Consider the following 23337-nt stretch of genomic DNA (forward strand, 5'->3'; position numbering starts at 1 on the left):
CTAAACGTTAAGCCTTTTCCCTAGGGGCCACTGATGTTATTAACATTCCTCCCATACCTATTCAATGGAAAACTACCACGCCTGTATGGACAGATCAGTGACCCCTCCCAAAAGAAAAATTACAGGCTTTAAAGATGCTAGTACAGGAGCAACTAAAATTAGGCCATATTATACCCTCAAACACCCCAGTATTTGTGATAAAAAAGAAATCTGAAAAATGGAGATTACTCCAGGACTTAAGGGCAGTTAATGCTGTCATGCAACCTATGGGGGCTTCACAGAAGGGAGTGCCAAACCCTTCTTTAATACCTGAGAATTGGCAAATTGTTGTTATTGACATTAGAGACTGTTTCTTTTCTCTACCTTTGTGCGCTGCTGATAGGGAAAAGCTCGCATTCACTGTCCCAGTTTATAACAATCAAGAGGTCCCCCAGAGATATCAGTGGAAGGTCTTGCCTCAGGGCATGAAAAACAGTCCTACCATATGCCAACAATTTGTAGGAGATGTGTTATTAACTTTTCTCTGCAAATACCCTACTATACAACTTTACCATTATATGGATGATATTTTATTAGCAGCACCAACTAAAAATTTTTCATTAACATTATACCAACAATTAATTGAATTGCTAAAAGGCAAAGCCCTGCTTATGGCTCAAGATAAGGTACAGTTTACCTCCCCCTGGAAATTTCTAGGATTGATGATTGATAGACACCTGGCAAAGCCATGCATTCCCTCTATTTCCATACCCAATACTTTGACATTAGTTACATTGCAACAGCTTTTAGGAAATATCAGTTGGATACGTCCTTTTCTTGGCATCCCGATGCATTCTCTGAGTCACTTGTTTTCCTGCTACATGGTGACTCTTCCCCCTCTTCTACGCGCACTCTTATCCCTGAGACAAAACAAGAACTAAGCCTAGTAAACAAGGCTCTAACCTCCCAATTTTTAAATCGCTTTGATCCAGAAATTCCCTTATGCCTTTATATGATAAACACACCTAAGAGTCCTACTGTTATCGTCTTTCAAAAAGCGGGCAAGGTTATAAAATGCTTGGAGTGGATATACTTGCCCCACACACCAGCTAAGGTACTCTATACATATTTTGATGGAATAGAAGAGGTTATTCAAAGGGGACGTTTATGGTGTTTACAATTGCGAGGCGCTGACCCTCAGACCATTTTTTTACCTTACACATCTTCTCAATTTGATCATCTCCTCTGTTATCTCGTCTGGAAAAACCAGAAAAGCCAGTATAGCTTGGTTTGCCAATAGTGACTGGCAGACCAAAGTCTCTCACTGCTGTCCCGCTTTTGCCCTCCGTTTTAAACTTTCATCAAACCACACAAGATATTTTCACTCATTTTCTGAAAATCAAGCAATTATTGTCCCAGCGTACTCACTCCAGCTTTATTGCACACATACGCTCTCACACTCCTCTTCCTGGTCCTTTATCTCAAGGGAATGCTATTGTTGATTCTGCTGTAGAAAATGTTTGACTTGACTGTCCTGTTTACAGCAGCACGTTCGATTCACGCCTTACATTATTGCAATGCTCCAGCCCTGCGCTCGTGCTTGCACTTATAACGACAGGCTGCACAAATAATTGATGGTTGCCCAGCCTGTCAACAATCTTCCCTAGCCACCTCTCCCTTCACTGCTGATGGGGTTAACCCTCGTGGACTATACAGCAATGACCTTTGGCAAACGGACACAACAATATTTCCGCCTTTTGGACGTTTCAGGTATATTATCACTTATATTGACACTCACTCTCGATTTCTTTTCACATCGGCACATACAAAAAATACCGCTAAACAAGTCGTTTGTCATTGGCTTGCTATATTTGTTTTCGTGGGGTCTCCTACATGCATTAAAACTGATAATGGTCCCGAGTTCTCAGCGTGAATTTTCCGCCAATTTTGTGCAACTTGGAATATTATCCATAAAACTGGCATCCCCTATAATTCTACGGGACAAGCTATTATTGAGCGATGTCATAGAACGCTAAAGGCTGTTTTACAAAAAATGAAAGGGGGAAATGAGTATTATAAAATGATCTGCAAGGTATTCTCAATCTCGCCTTATTTACTTTAAATTTTTTGAATCTAGCGGAGGATGGCACATCAGCTGCAGAAAGATATATGGGTCAAACTCAGAACCATATGGCCTAACAAAGGCCACATTACACACATCTGTTTTGACACAATATCTTGGCAAAGTGTGGATTAAAACGTCCTTATACGGATATCTGGGAGGGCCTTTTTATGGTTAAATGTGGGAAGACGTGCATGGCCTGCTCTGGAATAACCGGAAAATGGACAAACGGATAAGTAAATCAGTTTTTTTCTTTTTCCTCCTTTCTTCTCTAATGCATGTTGAGGTGATTTCAGAGCATAAGAATCTCACATATTGGGCCTTTATTCCTAATCCTCTCTCTACTCTGGTTACTTGGTGGCATGCCAATCCCCCTTTGTCCTCTAACGATTCTGATTGGCCAGGAGGAACCGGGGTACCCCGACAACAACATACAGGCCTGCACCAAAAGGAAGAAGAACCTCTGGTGATGTATGCTAACAATTTACCTTTTTGTATGGTTTATCAAAACAAAAGCACAACATGTGTCACCTTTCAGGAACAAAAGTATTTGTATTACCAACCTAAGAAAGGACAACAGGCAGCCAATCTGACATACATTACTGCTATATCAACATCTTACGAAGACAAAAGTAATGTCACACAAGTTCCTTCCGTCCCAATTTGCCGTCCAAAAACTGATTGGCGTTACAAACATTACTCAGTACAGTGGTCCCCTTGCCGTACAGCATATCCAAGGCGGGGCAACATCTTTGGGGCCAACGTGCTGGATTGGGGACCTCATGGACATCTTTTGAGTGACGATATACTTGGGCCTTCAACAGATCAAGTCAGAAACCTATAACATGGAGCGAACACGGCCTATCTGGACCCCTTTTACAACTATTGTACAATGAGACAGTGTGCAGCCCCCTCACAAAGGAATATGGAGGATTGGGTTGCCTTTTATATCACGACGATTGTCGCATGGTAAATATGAGAATGCAAGTGGCGATTATTCATTGACTCTGATTTGAAATGTTTCTGATACCGTTATGATCTGTACCACCCATCCTTATGTGTTATTATGGGAAAAAAATGTCCCCACTATTGAAGAATCTTCTAGTATGTATGTAATTAATATTTCTCCCCCATGGTATTCTGATTGTTTAACACATTATAATGTACCCTCATTGAATGTGACCTATGTAATGGTGTTAAAAAGAAGAGCACATTTTTGGTTACCTGTTTCTCTAAATCGGACATGGTCCGAAGAGCATGCTCTACATATCCTCCTTGAGTCCATGAGAAAATTAGGTCCTAAGCGGTTTTTGGCTACGCTAATAGCATTCATTGTGTCCGCGGTGATTATCTTTGCATCAGCTGCTACAGCTACTACTGCCTTGGTTAACAGTGTTCAAACAGCCCATAAGGTGGAGTCTGTCTTGGTAAATGTCACTCAAGAATTACAGACACAGGCAGATATTGATAAAGGGCTAATGTCACGATTGCAGGCATTAGAGGCAGCAGTAGAGTGGCTGGGAGAGCAGCAAAATGCTTTACATATGCGTATGAAATTAAAATGTGACTGGCAATTTACCATGCAATGCGTTACCCCCCTACCGTATAATAGCTCGCTGACATCTTGGCAAGAATAAAAAACATTTACAGGGGGCATTTAATACCTCCCTTGCCAATGACATCACTGGGCTACAAGCTCAGTTAGAGAGACAGTTACAAGAAGTACATAAGGTGTTCTCTCAAAAAATATTTCAAGACATTGAAAATGGGTTACACTGGCTAGAGCCCTCCAATTGGTTCTCGGGCCCCAATTTACACATATTTGTTAATGCTGGTGTGATTTTGATATTATCCATGTTAATAGTTTATGTTTTACATCTGCTGTGCTCCCTGAAAAAACAACAAAGTCAACAAGAGCAAGCATTGGTTATGATGGGCCTTCTGGCCTCAGCACAACATGACGCCTTCCTTGCTTTAAAAAACAAAAGGCGGGGAAATGTAGCCACCCCTGACACAGGAAGGGTTAATAATCACTGGAAAAAGCTTGCCAACAAACTGTGACCCGGAGGTGAGAAGGCCAGTTAGCCAATGACGGGTAAGACCCCCTGGGGGGGCAACCTAAGCCAGGCGGCGGCCGCCCGGGGGCACAGATGGAGAAACGATATCGATATCGGGAGCAAGAGGGACCGTTGCCTAAGAGACCTTGCCTGCTCCGAGATAAAAATATACGAGCACAGCAATAACATGATAATATCAAAACAGACGCTGAGGGAGGGCTCCTTGAGAAATCACTAAGAATTCTTGGCATTCGCTAATTATTTCATCCAGAACACCTGTGTATGTCTAACAGCTGTAAGCTATGTATATATTGAAACGCTGGTTACAATAAACTCAGAGTGGCCATCAGCCCTCTCCGCATCTATCCTGGTGTGTACATTGGATTGCAAAACCGACAGGTGAACACAGAAATGTCTTGTGCAGAGAACCATGTGAAAGACTGTCAGGCCCAGAAAAAGGACTTGAAGATGAAGAGTGAGGAAGGCTCTGGGACACAGTGAACAGGCAGCTAAATGAAGTGGGAACAGGAGACCATCTTTGGGATTTATCTCAATTGTGGAGCTAAGCCTGCGCCATCTTTCCTCACGCTCTAGGAGAGTTAATTGTCCACCTAAACAGTTGGCTGGGGGTTGGGGAAGGGGTTGCGGGGGGAGGGTGAAGCCAAGAAAGCCAAGACCTTCAGTGTAGGGAGGGCAGCATCTTGGAAAAGGCCCCTTCTATGTTACCCCAGAAGTGACAGAGAAAAGAGAAGTCCAACAAGAACCCACCCTTGCCCCTGCCCGCAGGTCTGTGGGGCGGGGTTGTGGTGGGCAGCACAGGCAGCCCCTGCTCTGATGCCCACCAGCCAGGCCCTCCTGCAGCAGCAAAACCCGTGCTGCTCGCTGTGGAGATCCCCGTGGATGGTGACACCTGCTCTCTGTCTACCTTGTACTTCGCCCAGCCCGGGGAACCGCACATTTCGTGCGTTCAGGGGAACCCAACAGACAGAGTAGTCCATGCCCTCCTGGGGCTGAGCAGTCTCACCTTCACTTCCGAGGTGATTATGGGGACCCCCGGGCGCCATTTGTAGAGGACCCACATTTCCTCTCATTGCCAGCCCCAGGAAGCCCCCTGCGTCCAAGCCCTCTGGGCCATCTCCCCTGGAGCCTTGTCCTTCCATTCTCCAGACCCAGAGGGTTCGCAGGTCTCCATCCAGCATCTCCTTGAGCCCTGTGGGCTGTGGAACAAGATTGTCCGGGTTTGAACCTCAGTTCCTGCGTTTTCTATGAACCTCTGGCAAAGAGCTCACCCCATCAACACCTGAGTTTCTCGATCTATAAAATAAGGATGTAGATGCTAGTTTGCGGCGAACATTAAATAATACAAAAACAGTGCAGCAAGTCAACATAGTGAAGCATTTAGTAAAGCTAGGTACTTAGTGACCTTTGACTGTCTTCTGACCTTGGTTTTCTGGCACTGCCCAAATCAGGTCTGTCTTCTCCCTGGTCAAACATCTCATTGTTATTTTTCTCAGTGCTCCCTCTTGGACCAACTCCCATTTATGTCTGTGTGCGTCCTGCGTGTTTTTTGAACTTTGAGACCCAGCGCCACCCATTAGAGAACATGACACCATCACGAGTAGTTGGCACTTGGCTTCCTTTGGACTTTGTGGAATAGGGTTTATCTTGTGTTTTCGAGGAGAGTCTGCCAAGAGCCCTGTGCGGAATGAGAGTAAGGTGATGCCTTCCTGGACCCGTCTCTCTAAAAGCTGGGTTATTAGATGTTTCTGGGTGTTAGGGAGACAAGCACCTAAGAATTAGAAATGTTTTTTCCTCTGTCTCTCACTGAGGCTTTGCTGCATCCTTGAGCCCTAGTGGCTGCTCCCAGGTCAACAGTAATACCCTTTCCCTCATGACTTCATTAATACATCTCAGGGGCCAGCCTGGTTGGGCTGTTTTTGCAGTGCTTTCATCACAGCTCAGCCAGTCACTAGAAATCAGCTTTCGAAACTGAAAAGCCTCTTCAGCCAGAGCCTCCCCCTCAACCCCCTCCTTTCCTGCTCCCGGGAACTCGGCTTCCCCAAAGTGAGCTCCCGACATACCCTGACAGGCTGTGCCCTGATTTGTTCCTTAGCGTCATGGGGTATCAACTTCTCTGCAATTACCCAAACTTACCAAATTATGACTGGAGAGGGCTGGGGTGGGGCAGTGTGGGTGGCGGGAGTCTGTTGCAGATCCACATCTGGAGCCAGGAGGCCCCACCCTCCTCAGAGCCAGGCCAGGGATCCCTGTCTGCCTCTCACTTTTATTATTTTGGCAGGCATTCAAAAGTTAATCTTTCTCTAATGGAGCAGCTTCCCTTTTTCTTCACCCTGAGAGGATGCCAAAAGGAGAAGACCTCCAGTTGCCGTGAAGTCTGCCATGACCAGCTGTGAGCACCCCAACTTCCTGGTGAGTGCTGGTAGAAGAGAGAGGGAAAGAGAAGAGGGGGGCAGGCAGAAATGGAGAGAGAGGCCCGGAGGGGCCAGCAGGGAGTCCTAAAGCCCCCATTCCTTATTAGTGCTAAGGACCATGCCCCACAGTCTAGACAAGATTTTAGGTGATTAAACAGGGGTGGCAGCCGCCCTCCAACCTGGTCCCCACAGGCAGAGATTTCTCCAGGGCTGACCCTGTGGATGAACCACAAGGACTGAGGAAGATCTGGAGGAGCCGCTTTGCTCTACCTTTGACCTTAGGTTTGTCTCTGTTGAATTCAACTATTTGTTTTCCAGGGTTCTCAGTGTTACAATTTCTTTGCTCAGAAGCCCTTTCTGAACAAAGCAAAGGGAAGGAGAGAGGGAAGCAGAGAGAGAGAACTAATGTTTGCTGACAACCCACATGCCCCAGGCACTTCATGTACTTAGCTTCCTTCCCTCCAAGCCAATGCCACAGGCCCCTCTGTTCCCATTTGCCCGATGAGGAACCCGAGGCCCAGAGGAGTAGTCACAGTGACCCATCTGGAGGCCTCACGAGCTAGTCCTGGCCCCACCACCTCTCCCACCTGTTTTGGCCACCTGAGACTAACAGGGGATCTGAGTAGAGACCCTCTGTTCTTGCCACTCGCACCACAGGCAGAAAGAATCCCTTTGTACCAGGCCAGGGCTGTTGCCCAAATGAGTCCCAGCCAAGGCGTCTGTGGGACAGCTGCCACCTGCGCACCTGGGCTGGGTCCCCAGAGCTGTCCCCTGGAGCCAGGCTGCCAGACCCTGCCCACTGCTGGTCAGCCATCTGGTAAAGAGGCCCTGGCCGTCTCTTCTGGAAAATTGTGGGAGGCCCCTGAGAACATTCCCCTTTCTTCTCCTCAGAATCCTTTCTGCCACCACCTCATGGAAGCAAAACGAAAACTAAAAGAAAAAAAGTCTTGGGATATAAGTTGAAGACTGTTTTCTGAAGACTGGGATCTTTGCCACACTTGGGGCTTACCTGCGGCCAGTGGGGAGGGGAGGTCTGGGCCCGGATCCATCTCCTCTTCTGTGGCATCTTCTCTTCATTTTCCTCAAAACCTCAGTTTCAGCACCTGGATTAAGAAGTCACTTTTCTGAGATGTTTTTGGTTTTCACATGCATGTTTCTCTTCTAGAACCTTCTGGGGATATAAACACGGGGAAGATAGCTGATGGCCTAGCTAGGGGAAAGCAGGGTACACAAAAATTACTTCTGGTACAAGGGAGAAATGGTAAATTACATAACAGAGGCAACATGTACTGGAGTACTAGGGAGAAAAATCACACGGGGGTACGGGGTCAGGGGAGGTGATGGGGAGGCGGCACTGTGCTCTTGGAAGCAGGGGGTGGGTAGGGGAAGCAGGGCACTGAGTGGGGAGCACAGGGGGAGCAAAGGCTCTAAGGCAGGATCATCGAGGCCACATTTGGAGAAACCTGGACGATCTGATTGGCTAGAGCCTGGTGAATGGGAATGTTAGGAAATGAACCTAGAGGGTCCGGTGGGGGCACAAAGGCTGTGTGGGGTACGGATGGAGTCAGAGGGCAGGGATCCGTCTTCCCCCAGGAACTCCCCCTTCCCACTGCTGCTCTCCCTGCACCAGGGTCTCTTCCTGCTCTGCTCATCTGTCCTGGGAGCTGGAGGGCTGTAAGTACAGGGGACGCACCTGCAGGCAACTGCCTTGTTGCTAAAACAGGATGGTTACCTTCTCCTGTTTACAGTGGGACCTTGGACAAGCCATGGACCCTCACTGAGCCTCAGTCTCCCCACTTGTGAATTGGTGCAGATGAGAGGATGCATCAGAAGTTCTTTGTAAACTGTAAAGCTCTATAAAATGCCAAGGCACGGCAAAACTCCTCTTTTGATCAAGTCTTTCAGTGAGGTTACAGCCATGTATTGAGCTGATGGACTCACCTCCAAGCAGAAGAAGAGCTGTGGCCTCTCTTCTCATCCCAGTGCTCACTGGCAGGGACGCTGCATCAAGAATCCATTCTTCCTCCAAAAAGGGACTTGAAAGCTTCTGTCTGTGGCTGTGTGAGTCACAGGTGCAGACCTCTCCCTGCAGGGATTCTCTGGGAGAAAAGTGCCTCCCGGATTCAGATATGCTCCAGGATGGGACAGTGTCCACCTCTGTCTGAGAAGGCTGCTCTAAAAGAGCTTTGGGATGTCACTTGTTTCTATGTATGTCTTTAATATGCTATTGTTTCATCTCTGACCCAGAGGAATCTTACCACTCTGTGTACTTAGCGTGTGTTTTGTTTTTTGCTCCATCTCTTTGCAAAAGTGACACGAGGTCATTTACAACCAGACGAGTCTCTTGATCAGGCTCTGTGTTTTCTACTGCCATAACTGACCGGCTTCTCAGAAGTCGCACACTCTTACCAGATGAGAAGACTCAGTTGTTCTCAGGGAAGACAGGATTTTCCCAGCTCTAAATTCTAAATGATTTTTTTTTCATTGGGACTTCATGCAAGATCAGTTTCCCAGATAATTGTGTTTTGTTTTTTAAACCAAGCTTATGCATCTTTTCCTTTTTTTTTTCTTTTTTTTTTTTGCTGGCAAAGATACATACTGAACTAACGTCTGTTGCAGATCTCCTATCGTTTTTTTCCTCCTTAAAGCTCTAGTACGTAGTCGTATATTCTAGTTGTAAGTCCTTCTAGTTCTTCTATGTGAACTGCCCCAACAGGATGGCAACTGACTGACGAGTGATGGGGTTCCGCAACCGGGAACTGAACCTCAGCCACTGAAGCGGAGTGTGCCAAATTTTAACCGCTAGGCCATCAGGTCGGCTCCTAGATAATTGTTTTAAAGCAGGTGCAGGAGTGGTTTCCATAATCTTCAGATGATCCAATTTGATATCCAGACAGAACTTAGATTATTAAGAGGTCCTCAGGCTGGAAATAGTCTTGGAGTCATTGGCTCCTGTGAGGGAAAAAGACCAGAAGGTCCAGAGCCAACAGTTCTCTCCAGTCAGTGTTTCCCTCCCTGTCACCTTCCTGAGAATTCTGGGAGGTCCTGAGAGAGGATGTGAGGTGAGCTTGTTGGCAGAACACACACAGCTGTACCAGCCACAGCCCTGTGAGCTCATGCATGGGCGCACACAGCAGGATGTCACATACACTGCACAGACTGGAGTCTTCAAGTGTCCTTACAACCATCCCAGATTGAGATGGGGAGACTGAGGCTGGGAGAGGTGAAGTGATGTGCCTTTGGCCTCCAAGCAGGGCGCTGACAGACCATGTCAGCCCAGCTTCAAACTGCATGGTCCGTTGTTCTGTGTAGCCTACCCAGAATCAGTCAATCAATCAATCAGTTGATCGATCAATCTCTCTTTCCTTCTCCCTCTCCTCTTTTCCTCCACCTGTTTTTCCTCTGTTGCCCTCACTGATTCCTCCATACATTCACTAAAACCTCGTGACAAGAGCTCAGGGGCCCAGAGTTCGTTCCCTCCTGCACCCTGCAGTCTGTCTTGGGCCCAGCCTTAACCTCCTTTGGCAAAAACAACTTTCCTGTGCAACCCAAGTACCAAGCAGCAGCAATACATCCTTCTTCTCAGAAGTCTAGATAGGATAAGCACGATGTTTCAGAAGAGTTCTACCAGTTAGTTAGGGATTTACTTAAAAAAAAAAATCAAAGGCTGGCCCCATGGCCTAGTGGTTCAGTTCACTTGCTCTGCTTTGGTGGCCGAGGGTTTTGCTGGTTCAGGTCCTGGGCACAGACCTAGCACCACTCCTCAAGCCAGGCTGAGGCGGTTTCCCACATAGCAGAACTAGGAGGACCTACAACTAGAATATACAACTATGTACTGGTGGGTTTTGGATAGAAGAAGAAGAAGAAGAAGAAGAAGAAGAAGAAGAAGAAGAAGAAGAAGAAGAAAAGATTGGCCACAGATGTTAGCTCTGGCCAATCTTTAAAAGAAAATCAGTGAGAAAAACTCTCTATAGTCATTAATTTATGCATTTATTCATCTAATTCATCAGTCAGCAGATAGTTGTATGAGCACTACCTATGTGCTGGGATGGCCATAGAGACTTTATGGGACTTGATGATCTTCTGGACAAGGAAACACGGGGCACTCAGGCCTGTTTTGGGCCAGGGTAAATGTGCTCATGGTTTTATAGGAGCCTCTGAGGAGGAAAGGGCTACTTTAGTCTGAGGCTGGGGTTGGGTGAGGCCAGGGAAGGCTTCCCAGAGCAGGTGAGGGATGCATACTTCCAGCCATTGCTAAACAGATGAGCAGAAGCAAAACTCTTACATTAATCTTTTAGGACCTAAATGTTGGAAGATTAATGAGCAAACACTGTTCAAAACCCCAGGAACAAAATCACTCTGCAGAGCTGGGCTGCGGCTGGATCAGTCAGCCCACCATCAGCAGCCTGACCATAGCCCTGGGCTCCCCCAGCTGCTCCGAGGCTCAGAACGCTATGCCATGCCTTCTCCATGGCCAGTGATGCGGGCCCCACAGGTGGCTCTGGGAAGGAATTAGAATCAGTATTTGCTAATGCTCTAACCCCATGGAGGAGGAGGCCTGAGTTCCTCAGTCTCCACACAGGAGACGGGATGGTCTACCCGCCCCACCTCCCCATGACAGGCAGCACTGTCCCTAGTTAGGACTTCGGTAGTGGGACTTGATCAATACTCAAAACAGCAGTTGTTAACTGAGAGTGAGCTCACTCCTCCCCTTCGGGGACATTTGCAATGTCCAGAGACATTTTTGGTTGTCACAAGTGTAGGGGAGGAGGTGCCACAGGCATCAAGTGGGGAGAGGCCACAGGTGCTGCTTAACATCCCACAGTCCACAGTAGAGCCCCACCCCCCGACGCATACACACAACACACAAAGAATTACCTCGTCCAAACTGTCAACAGTGCTAGTTCGAGAAACCTTCTCTTAGAAGATAGTGTTCCCTAGGGACCAGTGCTGTCCTGGAGGTGGTAGGGACAACCACCCAGTTCTTGACCTGGTACATTTCTTGCCTCGCTCCACTTCTAAGTAAGTGGAGAAAGCCACTCCTACCCCATCTCCATCTCCTTCTCCCACTTCTCCAAAGCAGGACCACTACCCATTACGTACCACAGTCACAGTGCCTAGGGCCCATCATTCTTGTAGGATCCCATGAAAATGTTTTTACTTCTTTTAAATCAGAAGAAAAAAAGAACTTTTAGATCAAAGAAAGTGTTGTAACATAAAATCTTTGTCTTTATACCAATGTAAAAAAAAATATTAAATTTTTTGTGGAAGAAGAATCCCATAGAGTAGCAGTGCTCAGCACCCATGAGGGTCATCATGCAGCCCTGGTTCAGAAGTTTCCTCTGAGTCTTGGCTGAAATAAAGGGGGCTGAGGCATAGAGGTGGGTGTTACTGTTCCTTTCTGTAACTTTCTCTGTGAGAAGCCCACACCACCCTCAGGGCAACCCTGTCTCTGCCACTGTGCAGACCCTGCCTTCTGTCGTCTGACTACGACCCGGGACCCCACTGAGGCATATCACCTAGGGCTGCCTGATTTTCATGCTGTTGGGCTTGCCACCTTCTGGCCACACTGGAGACATTGTTCTCATGTTCCTGTCGCCCACAGCTAGCTGCTCAAATGTCAGGCCTAAGCACAAATTTAAAGTCTTTGAAACATGAGACTGGAAGCTCATCTTAATTATAATAGCTAATATTTATTGGGCAATTGCACTATGCCAGGCACTGGACTTTGTGCTTCCTGCTCTAGTTTTTTCCAGCTTTTCTTTTTTTGAGGAAGATTAGCCCTGAGCTAACATATGCTGCCAATCCTCCTCCTTCTGCTGAGGAAGGCTGGCCCTGAGCTAACATCCATGCCCATCTTCCTCTACTTTATATGTGGGATGCCTACCACAGCATGGCTTGCCAAGGGTCGCCATGTCCGCACGTGGGATCCGAACCAGTGAACCCAGGGCCACCAAGAAGAACGTGTGCACTTAACTGCTGTGCCACCAGGTCAGCCCCTTTTTCCAGCTTTATTAAGATTTAATTGACAAATAATATTGTGTAAGTTTAAGGTGTAAACTTACCATGTGGATTTGATACAGGTATATATTGCAACATGATTCCCACCCTAGCGTTAGCTAAAACCAGCCTCACATCACAGAATGACCATTTCTCTTTTGCAGTGAAAACATTTAAGATCCACTCTTTTAGCAACTTTCAAGTATATAGTACAATATTATTAACTATAATCACCAAGCTGTGATATCAAACCTGAAGTGAGTTTGCTCACTTGCTGCACAGCAAGCCAATCTCTGGCACCTCGTGTAGTGGAAGAAAGTAGGAATTTTATTATTGCATGGCACTGAGCAAGGAGAAAGGGCAGCTAATGCTGAAATCTCAAACTCCCTGAAAGCTAAAAGTAAGGGTTTTTATTTGGGGTTTTAGGTAGGGGAGAGGAAGCATATGGCCTTGCTCATCAGAGCTTTTCCACTAGCCTGGAGCTCCTTGGCAGGGAGGAGGAGGAGATAATGAACCCAGGTGGTTGTCCTTGGCTGTGTCTGTCTCCATGGAGGATAGTCGATTCTGGAGCCAGGAAGCCAGGGAGTAAGCAGGGAATCAGTGTTTTGGTTTTAACCCCATATATGCTGGGTTTAATGTAGGGAAACTGATATGAGGGCCGCTATCAGCTGTACATTAGATCCCTAGCTCTTATTTGTCTTATAATGTTTGTTTGCATTCTTTGACCAACATCTCCCAATTTCTTCACACTCCTATTTAATCTTGTCAACTATCTATAAATAGATGTTATTGACATTTCTGTTGTATAGATCAGACAATGAGGCTTAGAAATATTAGTAATTTGCCCAAGCCTGGTAAGCTATGCAGCCAATAAGTTGGAGGGGAAAGTTTATAACTGAAGTTAATTTTGGTTAAACTGGTAGGAATGTAAGTTGGTATTGACCCCAGAGCATTCTGTATGCACTGCACTCATTTACATTTGTGTGACATCCATTCATTTGGTCTACACTGAGCACAAGGACTGCTGCAGAAGCGGGACAACAAAGAAGAGTAAGGCACAATCAATGCATTCTAAGAATTCACAGCCCAGCAGAAGAGATGGATAAGGAAACGGTCCATACAATATCCATACTGTGATGAGGGCTTTGGCAGATGTGAGCCCAGAGCCTGAGGGTAGCTACACCATTCTGGGACCAGGATCCTCATTTACCTGACTATGTGGAAGGGAAACTTGCCCATTTTCTGACCTTGGAGTTGGCCCCCATCCCCTCCTGCAGAAAGCTGCTTCTCTGCCAGGGCTTTAGGCAAGGCATCCACTCCTCTTGCATGGCCCCAGATTCACACAGAGCCCTGTGCAGGTGTATAATAAAGAAAATCACTGCTCTTTTGAGTCTGGACCTAGAAATCCCAAGCCAGCCAACAGTTACCCTTGTCTCTTTGCCTCTTGCCTCTGGAAGGCTGTCCATCTGTGTGGTTGAAGTCAGGAAGTCCATTTGATTCCTTTGGAAATGCCCACATGTGTCCTTCTGTTGTTCCCAGCAGCAGGATGATAACATGCTCAGCTCCCAAGATGATGGCCAAGGCAAGAAGAAAGATGGTCAGCCTGGGAGTCCCAGCAGCAGCCACCTGGCCTATGGTATCTTGGACGTCCCACCATGGTATCTCTGCATCTTCTTGGGGATTCAGGTAATGCCAGCCAGCAAACACTGGATCCAACAAGGCTTTGCCTCAAAAGCCACATCAATGCACACCCGGGTCACATTAGGCAAGATCCACAACTTCAGTTGCTGATACTGTCTTCCAAGTAATTGACCTCTAGGGGAGCTCAGAGCTCCTCTGGTCTCTCTTTCTGTCCAAGAGTTTAGGGGTAGGAGGAGGAATTAAGGAGGATTTTTCTCTCATGCTGGGCTGATAGGTCACATCAAGGACATCAACTTGGCAATTTCTTTTTCAAGATACCAATTTTAATTTATTTGATTGGCAACAAGTAAAAAATTTGATAATCAACGTTTGGGGATTTTTCGAAAAGAAGCTCTCTTGAACACTTTCGTTGGAGTGTTATTTGCTGCAATCTTTCTGGATGACAGTTTGGTGATTTCCATCAACATGTAAAACACATATACCCTTTCACCCAGTCCCCAGTGCTTAAGTTTTTCTCTGTGGATGTGCTGACAAGGCTTGTTCAAATAAGTAAAGGTAGTTCTTGTAACATTGTTGGTAATAATAAAATCAAAACCACATAACAAAGCAAGAAAACCCTAGAAACAACCAAAATACCCATCACAGGGAACTGGTTAAATAAATTGTGGCACATACTAACAAATGACTTTTTTATGCAACTGTTAAAAAGAGAAGGATATATTTACCTTACAGTTAGGGAATGTTCCCCAAGTTATATTAAATGCAAAAAACAGAATAGATAACTGTGCATAGTGTGATCTTTTTTCTGTTAAAAACAAACAAACATAAAAGAGATAGAATGGTAGAAATAAGTATATGTAAGAACTTTATATGTTTTGAATGGTTCACAAGAAACTAATAAAGCTGTTTAGCCTTGGGAAGAGGAACTAGGAAAGGCAGGGTAGCTTTCAACTTTCCTTTTTTTATTCTGTAAATTTTATAGCATGAACTTGCTAATTTCATAGATGTGTTTCTTTTACTATTACAAACTGTTCAACATGGGATTGCAGGGATATGATACACATTTTTGTTTGCTTCTTGGTGCTTTTCTATAAAATAAGAATGAAGGTCATATTATTCTTAAAATATTGTTGTGAGCCAATATAATGGATAATGTAGTTATTTTATCATGAAAGAATGTTGAATTTTTTCAAATACTTTTTCTGTGTCTATTGAGATGATCATATGATTTTTATCTTTCATTTTATTAATGTGATGTATCATATTTATTGATTTGTGTATGTTGAACCATCCTTGTGCCCCAGGGATAAATCTCACTTGATTGTGGTGTATGATCCTTTTAATGTACTGTTGAATTCAGCTGGCTAGTATTTTGTTGAGAATTTTGCATCTATAATCATCAGGGATATTGGCCTGTAGTCTTCTTTTCTTGCAATGTCTTTGTCTGGCTTTGGTATTAAGGTTATGCTGGCCTCATAAAATTAGTTTGGGAGTGTTCCCTCCTCTTCAATTTTTTGGAAGGTTTTGAGGATTGTTGTTAATTCTTTAAATGTTTGGTAGAATTCACCAGCGAAACCATCTCATCCTGGACTTTTCTTTGTTGGGAGGGTTTGGATTGTTGCTTCAATATCCTTGCTTGTCATTGGTCTGTTCACATTTTCTGTTTCTTTATGATTCAGGTTTAGTAAGTTGTGTGTTTCTAAGAAGTTACCCATTTCTTCTAGGTTATCCAATTTGTTGGTGTATAATTTTCATACTAGTGTCTTATGGTTCTTTGTATTTCTGTTGTATCAGTTGCAATGGCTCCTCTTTCATTTCTTTCTTTTTTTATTTAAGATTTTATTTTTCCTTTTTCTTCCAAAGCCCCCAAGTACACAGTTGTGTACTTTTAGTTCTGGGTCCCTCTAGTTGTGGCATGTGGGATGCCGCCTCAGCATGGCTTGATAAGCAGTGCCATGTCCGCACCCAGAATTCGAACCGGAGAAACCCTGGGCCACCAAAGCGGAGTGTGGGAACTTAACCACTAGGCCATGGGGCTGGCCCCTCCTCTTTCATTTCTGATTTTATTTGTTTGAGTCTTCTCTCTTTTTTTTTCTTAGTCTAGCCAAAGATTGGTTTATATTTTCAAAAAGCAAGTTGATCTTTCTATTGTTTTTCTGGTCTCTGTTTCATTTATTTCTGCTCTGATCTTTGTTATTTCCTTTCTTCTGCTAAATTTGGACATAGTTTGTTCTACTTTTTCTAGTTCTCTGAGGAGTAAAGTTAGGTTGTTTGTTTGAGATCTGTCTTCTTTCTTAGTATAAGCATTTGTTGATGTAAACATCTCTTTTAGAACTGCTGTTGCTGCATCCCATAAGTTTGATATGTTATGTTTCCATTTTCATTTGTCTCAAGATATTTTTTATTTCCTCTTTGACCCACTGGTTGCTTAGGAGTCTGTGGTTAATTTCCACTAATTTGTGAATTTTCCAGTTTTCCCCCTGTTATTGATTCCTAGTTTCATACCACTTTAGTTGGAAAAGATACTTGGTATGATTTCAGTCTTCTTAAGTTGGATAAGACTGTTTTGGGACTTAATACATGATCTCTCCTGGAGAACGTGCTCAGGCCTTCCTGGTCAGTGGTCTTGCCCTCACCTTCTGCCTTGTTTTAATAATGAGCCTCTTGCCTTGTTCTTATCCTTGTGGCCCTGTCCTTTGTTCCTGTTATGTCCACCTTGGCTGTGTTTCTGCTTTAGTTTCTTACTCAGGATACCAGTTCCAAGCACTAGGGTCCTGTCCAGGATCTGCCCTTGAACCCCAGACCCTCTGGCTGGGTCCTTGTTTCTGATAGCAAGGCCTTCCTGGTACCCACTGTTTGCCTGGATTTCTGCCTGCCACTCATGGCGAGCTTCCTCAGAGACCTGAGATGGAGCTCTTGGCTCTGGCAATGGGAATGGAAATGAGGGTGGTTCAGGAAGCCACAGCATTTACATGCCTGTCTACTCTCTCTGCTCTGCCCACAGCACTTCCTTACGGCCCTGGGGGGCCTTGTGGCAGTGCCACTCATCCTGGCCAAGGACCTGTGTCTGCAGCATGACTCCCTGACCAAGAGCTACCTCATCAGCACCATGTTCTTTGTCTCTGGCGTCTGTACTCTCTTGCAAGTGCTTTTAGGAGTCAGGTAAGTAAACTCCTCCCCATGGATTCACACTTTTACCTGCCATAGTATCAACAAGTCTTGCTTGGCTTATAGCAGGAGAGGCAGTTAGGAAGCTGGTGTGACATGGTAGAGGGAGCACAGAGCCAGGAGTCAGAGCGTGGGTTCAAGTCCTAGCTTCAACACTTCCTATCTATATTAGCTAGGATTCTTGATTAAAATAACACAAATTCAGATTAATTTAGGCAAAAATTTGTTTGTTATTAACTGATAAGATCAAGCCAAAAGAAAGGCAGGGCACATTATGCATCAGGAACACATTGAACCAGGTACTCAATGCCACCAGGACTTTCTCTCCATCTCTTGTCTCTATTCAGGTCCACCCCTAATATTTGTGAGACCCAGGGCAAGAGTACAAATGGAGACCCACACACTCCATGTCTAAATATCACAGAGTTATAGACCAAACTTCCAAACTCCTAAATAAAATGTGTTCTTATCATCCCACCTGAAAGGCCAGGTTTGAATTAGAATTCTCTGATTCCTTCAAGTTCTGCTGTGGAACGTGGCAGCATGGGGAGGGCTTGCCCCCACCCTGTGGCCTTCCCCCTTCTCTTCCCACCACAAGCTTTTCCCCAGATCATATATGGTTTCACATGCATGGATGTGGACACCCCAACCTGCACACACAAGTTCCATCCACTCCACCCCCCACCAGATTCCCCAAACAGCTGCCCCTTGGCCATCCTTCAGGCCTGGGGGTTTGCACACCAGCATCATGGTCAGCCTTCAGCAGCACAGACCTGGGGAATAGGCCCAAGCAGGCACTAGAAGAGGCTCAAGGACATTTGGACAGAGAATTCTTGGGACTCAAAGGTAAGGGCACACAGACTTCAGGTGGGTAGAGCCCCTCGCCCTGCAGACAACCCCCCAGAGGAGGCCAGAGTGGAGCCCGCTAAAGCATCAGGCTAAGTGCAGGGGGCTCTCCTCTCCTAGTCTGAAGACAAGACTGTCTCTTCATTACTCTGCCAGTGCCAATGCTTCATTCTCGCAGACACACTTCCTGCATGTGTGCATAGACAGGGCTGCTGGCAGGCCTCACACTAACCCCTCAAAAGGAGTACTGCTCTGGCTGGCCTCACATTTTAAAATTCCAGGGGAGAGCTCTGATTGGTTCAGTTTAAGCCAAATGCCCAGCCCTGGACCCACCAGGGCAACAAAAATATGGAAATTCCAATTCAGGAAGAGAAGTTCTGTTCTGAGTAGAGAAGACAGCAAACATTCACAGAACCAGATATGTGCTCTGGGATCTGCCAGATGAGGCTCATGATAATATGTGCCCTGCTCCTTTACAGTGTCATTGAAATAATTGATTGTTATAATCAGTGGAGTCACCTTTTTTGTAAAATCCTCAAGTCTTTTTTTGCTCATATGTAGGCTCATAACTTTAGCCTGAATAAAATGGAGTCCTATTGCCCTGGAGCTGGACTTGACCAAACTGTGAACAAAGCCTAGAACTCATGTCTTTGGAACATTTCCTCCTCCTTTTCACACATCTTGTCTTCACTTTCTCCACCACCACCCCCGGCCCCGCCTGGATCCCACACCACACAGTGGCTCCCTTGGGTCACCATCTCCTCAGGAAAGTCCTCTCTGTTGGTCCTCCAGACCTTTCTTGCTCACCTGCCTCTCCTCACATCTGTCAGTCCTGTATCTTCTGCGTCTCACATTTATTTAGTATCCAGACCAAGGACAGACCCAGGTTTTGTCCAGCCTGAAGCTTATACAGTTTTTGGTGTCCCCTTTAAGAAAAAAACCTCAAAATTGTGAATACAAATCAGGTACAAAAGAGAATATTATTACCTTGAAAAAATCAAAACACATTACAAATTTTTAAAAACAGATAAAAACAGAAATGCCACCAATTTCAAAACATAGCTTGGTACTTTTTATTCTTTAACCTTCTCATAATCCCCTGTAATACAATTTTCCCCAAATTTTATGGTTACATACATTTCAATCCCCTATTCATTTCACAGAGAGAAGAAAAGATAATTTAGTCATTCCTCTAGCAGGAGTCACTCCAAAACTGTTTGTTACGACTGCTAGTTGGGACTCATTATCATGCCTCACATGCAAACTGTAGTACTGCTGTAGATTTGTGCCCCAAAACACAGGAATTCTGACCAATTCTATGGCACGTGATTCCTATCAATTTTTTATAAATGCATGGTGCATTTATCATTGCATATGCTGCGTTGTTAAGCATATTCCTGATAGGAGGAAACTTCCGTTGTGCCTGCACGTCAATGAGAACCAGACCTTCTCTGGTAGTTTGACGTAGCTGCTGGTTGGCCAATTTGCCACAGACTAGCTTCTGAATGCATACATTACAAACCTTGTTTCTCATCTACCACCCACATGTGTCAAGTGGCAGGTGCTGTAGGGCACATTCATACCATAATTCATACCATAATATGTGGCCTCTAGTCCTGCACCTTCATGACATATAATGAGCTGCACAGTGGGCAGTAAAGTGTTAGTAGAAAGCATGAATACCCTAAGGTGGCTAGCAGCACATTAACTACACATGGGTAGTTTAGTGGTCTTGAACCATAAAATATATCCCACTACATTCAAACTAAATTTATCCTGACTCAACTCCCCCTTAGCCAGATCTTAAAAGTGTCCATGGTCTTTCAAATGCCATCTGGTGTAAGGGTTGGAGTTAGGGAGGTGGCGGTGGAAGGAGACGGTAGTTTCAGACAATTGTGGCTGAAACCTTTTACTTTTGCAAATTTTATGAAGGTGTATGGCTAGTGAACACATTGCAGGGCCCCTCCCTGGGCTTTAGAAGGAACCATGCAAGGGAGAGGCCCGCCACTGTGAATCTGCTTTGACCTAATCTGTGCCAGGCCTGTGCTCAGCCCTGGAGCTGCAGAGGAACATGGAAAATCTTCCCTACAGTGTGCTTCTGCCTGGCCTGTCTTAAGAGGAAATGACTGGACAGGAAAAATTAATACCCATTTATTCCTTATCAATTATCTGAATCAAGCCCCACAGGTGTAGGCTGATACGGGGTTGGCCCATTGTTTCCAGGACAGGCTGACTGCAGGCAGCATCCAGAGGAGAATATTCCTTCCTACCATGGTCTTTTGCTAAATCAAGTCAAGGGCACTTTCCACAGTGCTTCCTTTGCAAGTCATGTCCAGGAGCTATGCCAGTGCTGAAGTTCTCCCATTCTCTGCCGAGGAGTGGGAGACTAGCACCTACATCTTTGGCAGGTTATTTCCTTTCTCCCTCTATCTTCTCCTGTCACCATCTCTGTGAGCCAAGATTTCTTCCAAATTCTCCATCAAGAACTGAAAGAGGTATGGGATTTGCTCTGATCTGTCTCTCAGGTCCCTAAGGTCCAGGACCCTTCCTTCCTTCCCAGGATTGGCCCCTGGAATTTCAGATGCTGTGGTAGCATTAGGCAGGCCTTGCAGCAACCTGTATGGATTCCCAGGAGCCCCCCAGCCCTGCCCCAGGCCCATGGAGATTTACAAACACAAACTCTTCTGGATGGAGGAGACCCTCACCTTAAACCTGAGACTGTGTCAATTATAATTATATTGGAGGCCAGGAATTCCAGTCCTGGCTTCTGTGCTATGGGAACTTGGACAAGTCAATGACCCTCTCTAGGGCTCAATTTTCTCATCTGTAAAATGAAGGAGTTGAACTATATAATATCTAAAAGCCCCTTACATCTCTAATATTGTGGACACCTATGATGTCAACAGAGAAGATGATGAAGTACCATATTTCAAATGGATAATCAGTAGTAAAATTGCCTGTGGACCTAATGTTCTGCTAAGTTCTGAGAAACAATAGTTAATTAGGAGTTGATGTTCAAAGAACTTACACTCTAATTAAACATGCAAATAAAGAGGGAAATAAATCAGGATAATGTTGTTAGACTGAGGTGGGGGCAGGAACACACTTGAGTTTGGTTCTGCCCATTAAAGTGGGCTTCCATCTCAGATGCTCCAGAGTAACTGCCTAAGATGTTATAGATGGTAAAACCTAACTGACAGCTTGTGAATCAAAGGTCAAGTCGATTTGATTGCAGATTATCCGCTAACCAGTATTCTATGGTGTACTTTTCTAGATTAGAAACAAGATGCTGATGTTGCAATAGGATTTCAGAAGGTCTTAGTACTTAAAACCATGTTAAATAATCAAAAAGGAATGGTAAAGGCCTTCACTGCTGCTTCTGATATGAGCGCTCATGAGTGCTGTACCCAGTGTGGGGCAGGCGGTGATAAGCCTTAGCAGCATGGACGGCTTCTCCCTGCTATGACTTTAGGGCCTTCCTCGCTCAGGTGCTCACCTCTGAAGTTCCTGGAAGGGCATACTTCACCATTCATTTCAAAATAAGAGGTTAAATTTGAAAGGCAATCACCAGAGGAAATCTAATATTGACTATATGTAATTCTGGGCCTTAACTCCATCTCTGGAATTATTTGTGACTTTACCAGCTAATTTCTTTCTGGAGTGGTTCCAGGTGGTATAACTCCTTTTCGATTTTCCTGGGAATATCTCGTGTGGAACAAGCCCTCCCACCGCAAAGTATGCTCAGGTGTCTTATGTTTGCTTTCATGCAGTTTCCCAGGAGTCAGCCCTGCCCTTGGTCCTTTTCATATGCCTACTTCCCTGTGGGCTGAGCCCCGCCGTGCCCTAGCTCTGTATCTGTCCCTGGTTATGCAGAAAGGCCATACCCATCGCCAGAGGTCTGCAGCCACCTTGCTCCTGCCCTGTTGACAGCTAGGTCACCAGATGTGCCCTTGGAGCTCTGGCTGGAGCAGGAACAGTGGTGGCCGTTGGGGTGGAAGAGTGACCTGGCCCTCAGACACATCAGAGGAGGGAGAGGGGTTGATGTGTCCCAAAGAGGGGGCTGGTGCTTCTGCTTCCTGTGGGTTTGAGTTGGGCGGTTATCCACAGAGAAGGTGCGCGATGGGCTTTCCCGCAATTAGCAGGTCCTTACCTGCTTGGTGTAGGGAGCCCAGTAAAAAGACGAACAAAGTGCTCTTTGTCCAAGAGTGAAGTAGTTGGGGCTCTTGGGGTGTCCAGGATTTCTCACAACTGAGTGACCCTTTTAAATTCAAGGAGAATTTATCAGTCCCCTCCTACATTCCTGAGGCTCTGCTCCCCATCCTGACCTCTTTCAAAGAAAAGCCCCTTCGACATTCTCTTTTGCCCACTCAGTGGATTGGCTCCAAGAAGGGGACATCAGAATGATGTCACAGGTGAGGTTGGATTCCAGTGACTCAAGCTCCAGATGCCTCTGTTCCCAACTGTGGACCTCTTCCCCATTTACCCACTGGCCCCTCAAACTCCACATGGCCCCACCGCAAACCTCCTCAGGGTTCCTGGTTCCTGTTCCTCCTCATCCCTCCAGGTTCCTAGATGCACAGGACATACTGCCCTGCCCAGTGGAGACTTAGTGCTCCCTCTCCTTTCTACCCCTGACAATATTTGCATTTATTTTCTCTTGGAGTCCTCATGTTTCTGTGAAGAGGAACTGTTTTTTAATTTTTACAAAGCCTTGAGACTTAGATAATGTACATAATGTGCTTAGCTCAGTACAGAAAATCTATTTTTCATACTAAGAAAAGGATTTACCACACACACAATTTTGCACCCTCCCTTAAAAGAAAATTTAATTGTGGGGGCCAGTCCCACGGCCTAGTGGTTAGGTTCAACACGTTCCACTTCGGCGGCCTGGGTTCAGTTGCTGGGCATGGACATACACCACTCTGAGGCAGTGACCCATATAGAAAAAAGAGGAAGATTGGTACAGATGTTAGCTCAGGGCGAATCTTCCTCAGGAGAAAAGAAAAATTAATTGTGGCAAAAAACATTTCTCCCCCCTTTTATAAACATATGCAATGCATTATAAATATCTTTCCATTTCCATAAACACACT

General features: G+C 45.5%; 1 protein-coding gene across 3 annotated transcripts in view; it reads left to right on the plus strand.

Moving 5' to 3' along the window:
* LOC106844838 (solute carrier family 23 member 1-like) overlaps positions 1-23337 on the plus strand; it is a 66462-nt gene that overhangs the window by 3089 nt on the left and 40036 nt on the right. The window contains exons 2-4 of one of the 3 annotated variants that reach the window (XM_044781165.2): positions 6458-6588; positions 14130-14276; positions 17236-17393. In XM_044781165.2, the coding sequence (XP_044637100.2) occupies positions 6559-6588; positions 14130-14276; positions 17236-17393 (335 nt within the window). In that variant the 5' untranslated portion in view covers positions 6458-6558. Of the gene's footprint in view, positions 1-6339; positions 6589-14129; positions 14277-17235; positions 17394-23337 lie in introns of those variants that run through there. The other 2 variants (XM_044743730.2, XM_044781208.2) reach the window with 2 other exon arrangements.

Source organism: Equus asinus, chromosome 1 (assembly GCF_041296235.1).
Source record: "Equus asinus isolate D_3611 breed Donkey chromosome 1, EquAss-T2T_v2, whole genome shotgun sequence".
In the NCBI taxonomy this organism is placed as follows: Eukaryota; Metazoa; Chordata; class Mammalia; order Perissodactyla; family Equidae; genus Equus; species Equus asinus.